Source organism: Acartia tonsa, chromosome 14, assembly GCF_053477335.1.
Source record: "Acartia tonsa isolate MP-2025a chromosome 14, ASM5347733v1, whole genome shotgun sequence".
Lineage (NCBI taxonomy): Eukaryota > Metazoa > Arthropoda > Copepoda > Calanoida > Acartiidae > Acartia > Acartia tonsa.
The window spans coordinates 8,232,980-8,245,634 of NC_137273.1; the positions used below are offsets into that span (position 1 = coordinate 8,232,980).

At 33.0% G+C, this 12,655-nt stretch overlaps 1 protein-coding gene across 1 annotated transcript in view; it reads left to right on the top strand.

The window, feature by feature from the left end:
* LOC145306243 (uncharacterized) overlaps nucleotides 1-12,655 on the top strand; it is a 60,993-nt gene that overhangs the window by 25,773 nt on the left and 22,565 nt on the right. The window contains exons 4-5 of the mRNA XM_080148306.1: nucleotides 5,346-5,455; nucleotides 8,506-8,590. Coding sequence (XP_080004432.1) covers nucleotides 5,346-5,455; nucleotides 8,506-8,590 — 195 coding nt within the window. The remainder of the gene's footprint in view (nucleotides 1-5,345; nucleotides 5,456-8,505; nucleotides 8,591-12,655) is intronic.

Here is a 12,655-nt window from a genome sequence, read left to right on the forward strand (position 1 = left end):
TGGGATTTATATCAATCAATTTTTACTTATCTCTTAGTATTTTTTTCTTGGTACTGTACGTGTACACTCATCTTTAATTTGATATGACATACATAAATCAATCAATCTTAATTTCTATCTCTGAATAAATTTTATAGGAATTCTACAGAGGTCCGGAAATGTGTAATTCAATATGTTTAGAATAAAACTTAGACAACCAGATTATGTACAACATTTATTCCACCTTTTTACTAGGCAAAAATAACAATTATTGAGACAAAATATAGTGTTTTCAAAATAATATTATTTACTTCTAAGAAGTAATTACTATTCATTCTTTTCATAAGTAGTTAAATATATACCAGATTTGGTATAATATTCATGCTTCATAATTTTTATGTTTTAGCTAAATAAATAGATAAATTTGTCGGATATTTAAAGAATTTATAAAAGTACTAAAACAGTGCAAAGTACATGCTGATTTGAAAAAATGTTAGAGGCCAACAGGTTTTTCCTTAGATTGCCTATTTTAAACAGTGTCGTTTATAGCAATTAAAAAGGGAGATATAATGCCATGAGTGGTTGAAAAAAGGCAGCCCTTACAAGTTTTAGAGGGGGGGGGGGGGGTTGACACACTCCAAAACCATTCTTCTGCACGCCCCTGTTTTAAAACTTTTATGAAATTTTGTACACAAAATTTGGCACTTTTATAAAGATTCAAGCAATGCGAATCTTTGTTTGTTTGTATGCAAATAGCAAAAGCATAACTATTAATTTTGTACATTCAAGGAAAGAGATAAATCATCTTGATATTAATTTGTTAGAAAACTCTCTTTTTTTACTTTGATTTTATATTACTTTTCAATACTGCAGGGAGGTGGGATAAAATAGGGTTTAATAGGAATAAATAAATCTTAAATAGAAAGCTTTACAAAGTATCTCAAAAATCAGCCATGTGACGTCATAATAATTAGGGATTATCTATCTCTTTTTTAGGGGTTTTATTTCTCACCCTACCTCTCATCCCTCATTTTTATAACGTCACATTGTTGATTTTTTGACACACTTTGTAAAGCTTCTTATTTAGTTGTTTAATTTTTACATTGAAAATGAGGTACAACTAAAAATAAATATTAATGTTTATTTTCAGAGCTTTTATCCCCATTTCTGTAACAAATATTTAAAGTGCAATTGTATACAATTTGTATATACTAGAGTGTGTTTATACAGTGTGTCCTGTAAAATCTTAAAATCATTACTTACAAGGTGTCCTAGAAAATATTTTTGTTAATTTCTCTTTTCTTTAAGATTTATTGATTCTCTGTAAATATTAATTATAAACATATTTACCCTGTCAACATTCAACATGCTATATGTGTATACAACTTGCACCTTCGTCCAGAACCTCCAGGGACTGACCCAGAAGGGAGATTATTCAAAGATTATTTATTATTATGTTAATCTTTTCGTAAACTTTGGGAGGGATATTTTCATTAATGGGCTAATCCTAAAAATTAGACGTTCATTTATGAGGGGGGGGGGGGATGTTATCCAGCCCTCCCCACATTCCTTCTCCAAGAATATAGTCTAGAATCCTCGTATGACACCCTGTAAACATTGGTAGATGTATATTATGAACATAGACACCCTGTAAACTTTGGTAGTTGTATATTATTAATAAGGACACCCTGTAAACATTGGTAGATGTGTATTAGGAACATAGACACCCTGTAAACATTGGTAAATGTGTATTCGAAACATAGACACCCTGTAAACATTGGTAGATGTGTATTATGAATATAGACACCCTGTAAACATTGGTAAATGTACATTATTAACATAGACACCCTGTAAACATTGGTATATGTGTATTATTAACATAGACACCCTGTAAACATTGGTATATGTGTATTATTAACATAGACACCCTGTAAACATTGGTAGATGTATATTATAAACATAGACACCCTGTAAACATTGGTAGATGTATATTATAAACATAGACACCCTGTAAACATTGGTAGATGTATATTATAAACATAGACACCCTGTAAACATTGGTAGATGTATATTATAAACATAGACACCCTGTAAACATTGGTATATGTATATTATAAACATAGACACCCTGTAAACATTGGTAGATGTATATTATAAACATAGACACCCTGTAAACATTGGTAGATGTATATTATAAACATAGACACCCTGTAAACATTGGTAGATGTATATTATAAACATAGACACCCTGTAAACATTGGTATATGTATATTATAAACATAGACACCCTGTAAACATTGGTAGATGTACATTATTAACATAGACACCCTGTAAACATTGGTAAATATACATTATTAACATAGACACCCTGTAAACATTGGTAAATATACATTATTAACATAGACACCCTGTAAACATTGGTAAATATACATTATTAACATAGACACCCTGTAAACATTAGTAGATGTGTATTATAAACATAGATGCGAGTACGAGTATTGCATTACATTTAATTTGCACTAAAGGGACACTCTATTTTTTTAGATTCTTAAAAGTTAATTGACAAAATTAGAACCATTTATGCTCAATATATATTATATATATGTTATTGAAATTTTAACTATTATAATCTTTTATACATTGTTAAAGATAGCAAAATTGTTCCAGTAGTCGGCAAGTTTTATTTCAAAATAACTTATTGTTATATTTGTGTAGGGTTGACTTTAAAATCGTGTTTAATAAAAATAGAAATATAGCAAATGGTTATAAAAAAAGCAACAGGATTTATGTAAATATGCCTGTTATGTAAATATGGTTTTTGGGGTTGCTTAACATTGGTACTTTTTGTGATTTAAAATATCTGTAGCAAATTATTTTATTTATAGAAGAATGTTATTGAATATCCCAAATAAATGGATATTTCGTAAGAAAAACTCGATAGAGAAAGAATTCCTCTTCTACTTAAGCCTGATAACAAGGATAATAACAACCTCAAAAGCGGAACTTAATAAATCAGACAGAAGAATAATAAGGATATTTGTTGATTGAAGAATTAAAGTATTATTTAAATCTATGAAGTTTTCTACAGTATAATTGTAGTAATGCTATGCTTCTGCCTATTCTTCATAGGATCACAATTAAGGTATTCAACATTTTAGCAATTTCGAAAATAATACATTATTGTAATAAAAAAATACAAGTACATATAAAGCTTTGCTCTACAAAAAAAGTGAAAGAAATGTAATTTCAATCCTCACTTTGATTTGTTTTGCTTTGAAATCTGATTTATCCGAGGAATACTTTTAAATTAGGTTTTAGATCGTCTATGTAGTTTGTAAATAGATTCATGATTTTACTCATGTTAATGATTTTCGATGATTTTCCTGTACACTGCACAGTACAAAAAAGAAATTTTTAAACAGATAAAAGTTTTCTTTTATTATTTTTCTAAGACCATCGGCTACGCCCCTATCCTTGAAATGCCACCAAAAAAATGACGGCATACAATAAAACGACCAATGAGAGGTCAGTATGAATTTTACCATTGGTCAACTACAAAGTATACTGGCCTATCATCGGTCATTTAAATGTATGACGTCAATTTTTGTGGAGGCACTTTACGCTGTTTCTGTTTTAAAATTTATTTTTTAAGGGTAATTGTTACTTTTCTTCTTTACTATAAAGAACATTTGAGGATATATTTTAAGCATCTACAAAATAAAGATCTTTATCAGTATGAAAAGTTGCTTAAATTTTAAATAATCTTACACTTTAAATGTATGAAACAGTCAAACATGTAGCCTAGTAAAATGCTATAATACTCCGAAGCAATTCTTCTATCTTACTTTTATGGAAGCAGAACTAAACAAGATCGGCTGCCTAACTAAGATTTACTTTAATTGTATCCTAGTCCTTTCTTATATATGTTTATTTAGTTTCTTTTTTCTATAAAAGGCTACATTATCTCATATTTCCGGGTTACAATCAAGGGCATGCTCACTATTTCAACTGGGAGGGGTAGAAGGGGTAGATTGAACCCCCCCCCTCCCTTAACACAAAAAACATGGGGGAGGATTGCTTTGCCCCTCCCCTCCCCAACTTAAATATTTTTTAGTACCATACGAACTTTCAATATATGATTTACATCTCCCAGATTTGCTTGTGTCGAACATTGACAGAAGCACGGATTTAACTATATTTTAGAGTAGCATCACTGTAAAAACATTTATATAAATATTCTAAACTAATTTGTCTACTAGGTAAACATATATAATAATATCTATTTACTGAAGAGAATAGCAAACAATAGCTTTAAAAGGGATAAGGAACCCGAGAAAATTATTGTTTTTTTTTCGAAAAACGTTACATAAAAAAATTAATTCTCTAAATAATTTTGATTGATTGAAAAAATTTAAATAATAATTAACTTTATAGTAGAATTTCTTGTCTTTAGTAACAGAAAACTTTATGCTTTAAACTGTTGGAATAAAACCTTAAAATCTTTCAAAATATTGTTTACTTTTTTTGAGAATATTATGTAGTATCTTTTGTAGATGGATAGTTGATTGTTTATTTTTCAGTAGCACAGCTTCTTTATAACTTAATACGTATGATTGACTGTCATTAAATAAGACAAAATTAGTCGATACGAAGTTTGTAGAGTAGAATTCAATCGACTAGGCAGTTACCGAAATCTTAAGCTTTAGACAGACGGAGAGACATCGTTCTACTTTGTATCATATATGACAAAGGGGTTAAAAAACAGATTCAATCATAGGGTTGTCTTTCTGCATGAATTCAGGATCAAACTCTATTGCGTCTATTGTCAATCTTTATGTATAAGTAAACAAAATATACTCTTGTAGTACTAGATAAATAACCAAATATTTGGGAAAATAGGTGGATTATTTATTCTAATAACAAGTTAAACAGCATGGAAAAAAAGTGTAAGTATAAGTCTATAATCCAGAAAACTACCTGCCCCAAGAAGAAGAGAGTCTTTTCATCAGCTAGCAAATTACTTTTTCTTCTTTTGTTTGAACTCTGCTGTGTTTATAATTCCGAGGCTATAATTCAAAGAGCCATAAATTGAATAAGCTAAAAATTTACTACACCAGCCACCCCCAAAAGAAATAATTTCACCATTAATGCTTTTATTTGTAGCTGTCCATAGTTCACTTGCAAAATGGGGATAGAAGTCACTGCGTTTAGCCTACCTATTCTAATGATGACGTGAGTAAATACCCTATACCCCATCTCTTTTCTAGAGGTTTTTTTTCCATCTTTCTTTTCTCTTTTCCTTTACTATGCGGTGACATCTATCCATATTTTGCTAGGGCACTTTAGACAGCTATTTTTTATTTTAGCTTTTTGTACCTTGTACATTGTGTTCTACCGTATGACCTGGAGTATCCTGCCCCACACTCTCCTCCTCCTTACCTGGCTACCTGTACTAGCTAAAGTAGACTCTATAAAGGTATGTATCCTGCCCCACAAACTCCTCCTCCTTTCCTGGCTACCTGTACTAGCTAAAGTATACTCTATAAAGGTATGTATCCTGCACCACACACTCCTCCTCCTTACCTGGCTACCTGTACTAGCTAAAGTAGACTCTATAAAGGTATGTATCCTACACCACACACTCCTCCTTCTTACCTAGCTACCTGTACTAGCTAAAGTAGACTCTATAAAGGTATGTATCCTGCACCACACACTCCTCCTCCTTACCTGGCTACCTGTACTAGCTAAAGTAGACTCTATAAAGGTATGTATCCTGCACCACACACTCCTCCTCCTTACCTGGCTACCTGTACTAGCTAATGTAGACTCTATAAAGGTATGTATCCTACCCAACATACTCCTCCTCCTTACCTGGTTACCTGTACTAGCTAAAGTAGACTCTATAAAGGTATGTATCCTACACCACACACTCCTCCTCCTTACCTGGCTACCTGTACTAGCTAAAGTATACTCTATAAAGGTATGTATCCTAAACCACACACTCCTCCTCCTTACCTGGCTACCTGAACTAGCTAAAGTAGGCTCTATAAAGATAAAACTTCTCCTCAAAATACACTATTATTTTTTTAATTAATTAATAACAACCAAATATTTGCAGAAAGGTAGAATAAAGAGGGAACACCCCCTACCCACTATACACCCCTTTGATAGGTATGTACATCGCACATATCCCCAACCCTGTAGAAAACCCTGTGCACACCACTTATTACAGGAAATAAAGTATCCGTAAGGTTGCAAGAAATTTAAAGGTATAGAAAAAAAATAATTTACTTTGGAAAACTAATTTTACAGCAAAAATTGATTGTTTAAAAATTTATGACAAAAACACTAAAAACATGTGAGATAATCATTTATGGACAAAATTAATTTTAAAATTGGCCAACATACAAGTGTCTAAACTTGTCTAGAAGTTTTTAATATTTAAACTAAAGGAAGTTGAAAGAAAGTTTTCTCTCTCTTTAAATTTGCATTCAAAGTTGGGACAAGTGGCTTAAATAATGACAACCATTGTTTTGTAAACCATACATTCTTATTTTCTCATTTTCATTCCTTAAAAAAAGCAGTATGGTATGTTTATTTTTTTATTAAAAGTAAAGTATTGACAGCTCAAAAAATATTAAAGTACTTCATCAAGAAATTTTCCTCTATTTGAAAATCAGGTAGAATCGCCATGAGAAGAAAAACACTGTAATACCATTTTGACTGTTGCCAAATTGCCGTCGCCGTGTAAATGCCACTTAAAGTTTTTCTCCCATTTGACTAAATGCAGAAAAAAAAAGATGGGACAATAGCTAATAAATTAGATTTATCATCAATTCAAAAGCGCATTAGTAACTATTCATTTTCGAAATAATAAAGCATAGAGAGATGAAAGAGAAAGACAGACAGAGTGAGAGAGAGAGAGGGAGAAAGAGAGAGAGAGAGAGAGAGAGAGAGAGAGAGAGAGAGAGAGAGAGAGAGAGAGAGAGAGAGAGAGTTATGTTACAAAACTATTTAGAGGTTTAGTTAACTTTTATTTACCTATTCCTGTAACCCTTTAAGCTTAAGTGTTTGTTTTAATGTTGAATTAAAAGAACATTAGTTTTATACTCAAATACAAAGACAAAAATAAACTAACCATTGCGAAGATGTTTCAAAAGATCTTTTGACCTAGTTTAGAAACTTTGTCAAACAAGGACGACAACATTCTTATGAAGCAAGTACAGAAAATTTAAACAATTCCTTGAATTGGACAAAAGGATGTACAAATAATTCATAAGGTTGTACTGAATTGTAGATTATTTTATTTTACAATACTGAATAATTCTATCTACAAAATTAGGTTAGGTAAATTACAATAGGATTAAGTGCCTTCCCTTTTAAATGTATCTAGTGAAAGGCATCACTCTACAACGGTCATAAGTTTAACTAAAATAGAATTAATTACAATAACATGGCTGTACAACAATTATTATGATTTTCCAAGAGATCTACTCAGTTTTAGTTCTGTTCCTACGATGCTGTAAGTATTGGTGCAAACAATGGGGACGAATTTCAAATTGATTTGACTTGGCTGATTTTCTTACGTCACAAGTAAAGGGAAATTAAAGCACCAATACTTACAGCATCTTTTTTAAAAAGCCATTTTATTTACATTGAACATATATAAATTGATAAACCCCATACCGAAGGACTGACGGACAAAAGAAAGTAAAAGACTGAATAGCCTTTAATTCAGCAAAGGAATTCTTACAAACTTTTTATTTAAATAAATTCATATACATACATGCTGTGTCTGGTCTAAAAAAGTTATTGAATCTAGAGCAATAATAAAATTCCATAAATTAAGATTTTTTGGTTGCCTAAAACATCAAGTAAAAATCCAAATAAAGTAACTTATTTACAGTGTATACCTTTCTTTACGGACGGACAGTATAAACTTAAAAAAAATATTATTTTTCTAAAATTTGTCTCGATCCAGAGTTGTAACATAGATAATCTAATTTGGTGTAAAACTTCAACTCATTATTTTCATGTTTTAAACAATAGAGCTTTTAGAATAGACTACTATCATTCTGTTTCTTTATATTCAGTGGCGTGCACAGATTTTACCAGGTTTGTGTTTAGGGGGGTTGTTTTACAGAGGACAAGTAGGGTTAATACACTACCCCCCCCCCCCCTCCCAGGTCCTAATTGCCACTCTCCTACATAATCAACCTACTCAAAAGACAACAAAAGAGTACCTTAACTGGAAAATTGAGATCCAAAGCAAGTAAATTCATTTCCACACATCTTTTTAAAATTAACACTCCCTGCGCTGTTTAAGGGGCTACGTAAGGGGAAACCCTTAGAAGAGTGTATCCCCCCCCCCAAAAAAAAAACAAACCAATGAGTGAAAATCATATTTTTTCATTTTTTGTTTTAGAGTATAATGAATAAACAAACAGTAGAAGTTTTTTTTGAACATTTCAATTCCAAAAACGACCCCCTCTAATATTATACATCTATCTATCTATCTATTTTCAGAAATTGTTGAAAAAGAAGAGCCCTCCTGTTGTCGGAGTGGAAGTATTGTTGAAAAGTTTTGTTTCCAACACAGTTCAAATTGCAGGTTAGTAGTCAGGGAGGCAGGGATAGGGTAATGAGATATTAATCTTTTTTGCTTATTTTTAAAGAAAAAAAATTAAAATTCATTGTCGTTCCAACTGTCCTTACTTCCGTAATGGATGACCCTTTTCGTCAAGTTAGGCATGTGACCATTGTCCACTGTAACAATCAAAAGCTATTTTAGATCAAATTAAATGTCGAACATCGATTTTTTAAGCTTTCAATTTTGTTGATCTTTCCGATTTGTTGATCTTGGCTTTTATTGACTTTTTCAACCTGGTCTTATTAGCACCTGTTTATTCAATCTTTCATAGAAGTTTTGGAAATGAATTTTCCCCCAATCCAAATTCCATATTTCCCATAGCATCATAGACTAATAGTCAATTAAATGAGTTATTTTGAAATAGAATGTGTTTCATTTTTTTCATTGAGTAGTTTTGATACTAAAAAGTAAAAATGGTTGAGATAATCAAATTAGATACTTTCTTAATGTATTTATTTATATAGCAAAGCTACTCTGTTTAATTTGTTTTCTGTTGTTTTGTGATTTTAACTTGTCACATTTTGTGCACTATATCATCTATTTATCTACAACGTTTTAAGTTGAAATTCCATTAAAGGGCGAATATAGGTTCGATATGATATGAGCTTATATCAAAGGTGCAATTCCATAGATTATAAATAACTTAAAAATATTGACATATTCAATTGTATAAGTCTATTTATAGCTTAAAACCCGTCAATCTCGAAAAATAAATTTGGAATTAGTGTGGTTCCCTAAGAACTCAAACACCCTAGCATTACACAAGGCTTCGTGGCAAGGTTGAATTAAAAAGCTTTCGTTAAATGATAGTCGTAATAACGTGGAAACCAATTAATCAGGGGTAAATATACCCTCCTTCTACCTTCATAAAGTAAATTAATTAAAAGTTAAAAAAAACATCAAATAATGTAAAAAGTAAAAAAAATTAATCGATAAAATTTTCTTGGAGGAAGAATGATTTCAAATCCCTGTTTTTTTGTGGCCGTGTGTGTGTGTGTTGGAAATGCATACAGAAGGGTTGTTTATATCATCATGAATTAATCATTGATCTTTATACAGAAAAAAAAACTTTAAAACGTATTATTTACCCTAATAATTACTCCGGACGCAAACTGACGCAAATTATTTTTATGCTTTTTAAAAAATCAATAAAATAGTATATAATATAAAAAAATAAACACTTTAATTATCAATTAAGATGCATGCCAATGTAATAGTCAATTAAACTTAAGAAAAATAGTCAAAAAAAGTCTTGTAAAGGGCTAAAATAAACGATTTTGTTGACTTTCTCATTTAACATATGTTGAAGTAAAAGCAAAAATTGCAAAATCTACTTAAGGATTTTTTTGATTTTTTAAATTTAACATAGATATTTTAAAAGTATGTAATGGCACCTTTCATATAAGCTCATATCATATTGAAACTATATTTGTTTCGGAACGCATGCCTTGCCGTTCTCGAAATCTTATCTCCAAGCCCTCCGAATGACCAACATAGCGAAGTTTACAAATGTGTATTTATTACCATGAAAACAGTGAGTCTAAAACAAAAATATAAAAATTAATTACATAATATTAATGGTTTATTATTTTTGTAAGATCGAGGTTGCGTGATTTCAATTTAACTAAAAATATAAAATTTCTAAAAAACTTTAAATTAGCACAAACATATTAAATAGCATCAGAAATTGATAATTTTAGATTCAAATGATCAATAAAATTAAGGAAAATATTCGTATGTCAAAAGTTAGCAATTAAATGGTCTATTTGTTGAAAAATTAATGTTTTAAATTTCTTCGTAAAAATATACCATACTACACTTATTATTAAGAATTAAAGATAAATTCTTACCACATATGATGTCAAACTAAGCAGGAAGGCTTATTTGAGATCTTCCACGGATTAGAGCGCATGTATATTCAACCAATACATTATTTTCATTCACGTAGCTCTTCACATGGGAATCATCAAAGGAAAAATGCGCGGCTTCTTGTTTGTTTACAAGCGACGCGCGGAGATAGTTAGGAATGCCGCGTAACACACTCATTCTCTGGTGTAAGGAAAAGGGAATTAATGGGTTCGAACTTGCCAGGGAATACAAGAAAATCATTCCAACACACACCCGTCTAGTCACTGGGAATCGAACACAATAACTCATCTTAGCATCATGCGTGCAGACAGTGTCCACAAAATCATAATCTCATAACGCATAAATTACAAGAGTTTAAAATGGCATGGCCATCAGGCCTAAAATTAATTATGGTAACTTACGAACACCACAATAACTCAAACCGACTCCACTACCATCCTGATATGTAGATCCAGGTTGTACATCCTCAATCGTACACAAACCACGCGTCGCCAGGTCGGCGATGTTGTGTTGGGTTGGAACCCATCTCCAATCTTCAGGGCTAGTCAACTGTTGTATCTCGGAAACACGATGACTGTTGAAAACATTTAGCATGACACTGTCACTGGATAATTGAGCCAGGGCACAGCTGCTATCACTAAAAAATACTTTGCCAGAAATGTTGAAAGGTAGGGCTCTGACAACAGTATCCACAAGCCTTGCCAAAATTAGACAACTAAGCATTTCTAACCTTGGTATAGACTCTATCTTCACTGGTGCGACACGTGACTTGGCGCAACACAAAACTACATCATATCCTCCAGGACTGGCCATCTCAGGTAGGTGATGGCTGCATAGGCCTGGTTAGATGCATCGCAGAAACCAACAAGCATTGGAAGCCCCAACGGCTTATCAGGAACCATCGAACGTCTGAACGACACATTTCCAAGTGCCGAACGGTCCTGGAGGCTGGACACGAGCTCCGACCTCAACTCTCCAGGTATAACATCATCCCAGTTGCATCCATGTATGCAAACTGAGCGCAGACAAAGCTTGGATTTAAGCAGCAATGGCGCTGCTAGACCCATTGGGTCATACAGTTGTTGCACAATTCTCCAAACTTCACGTTTAGTTATCAACTCAGGTAGACTTCTCCAGAGGTCCTCCAGGTCCAGATCCTCTAGTAACTTTCTACCCTTAATCTTCTCGCCGTGGTTGGCTCTGACAGGTAGGAACAACTTATCCTGTTTAGGGTCCCAAACAAGGCCCAGAACTTTTACACTGTCAACATCATCTCCAGAATAAACAACAGATTTAAACTTGAAATTGCCAGGTGCAATCATATCTTCCAGCTCTTGGACCAGCTGGACAGCTTCAGGTTTACTGTTATGACCGCTCAAACAGTCATCCACGTAAGTACAAGTCTCCAATTTGACCGATGGAGGATCTTGATACAAAATAAATTCAGAGCTGAGTGGTTGCTGAACATCTCTCCACACATCCTGCTGGGCTACAACGTCACAACCTCTAATCTTCTCAGATCCATAAACATCTTGAACATCCTGCTGGGAACGTCCACCAAAAATACGACCAGTGAGTCTGAGGGCGGTCACGGCCATATCGCCGGCCAAGGCCTCACCAAAGTTGATGGTTTTGGTGAGGTAGACCTCCGGCTCTCCATCAACTGTATCAGCGAAAAAAACACGTTTCAGCTGAGAATCTTCATAGGTAGCTAATAATGAATTGTAGAACTTCTGAATATCAGCCACGAATGCACACTTATAACTTCTGAACCGGATAAGATTGTGCATCAGAGTATATAATGGAACTGGGCCGTCCATCATAATACTATTGAGGCTTAGCCCCTTGCAGCAGAGGCTAGAATTGGCGCATATCCTCAACGGCGTGGAAATAGACTCTTTATATGCGCAGACTAGGCTCGAATAATACACGGGCTTAGTATAAGCTAAGTCTTCTGGCGAAGCTTTCTGATACACTCCACGAGACACAGCTTCTTGGAACACCTGGCAGAAGGTGTCGTATTCACCTTTTTTGACCATCCTCTGCCGGTCACGTAAGCAGATTTTGTACGCCTGCTCAGAATTATCAAACAACACACTTGGCGGCTGCTTGTAAGGATATGAGGCCGTCCAAATATGGTTCTCAAGATCTAATGTC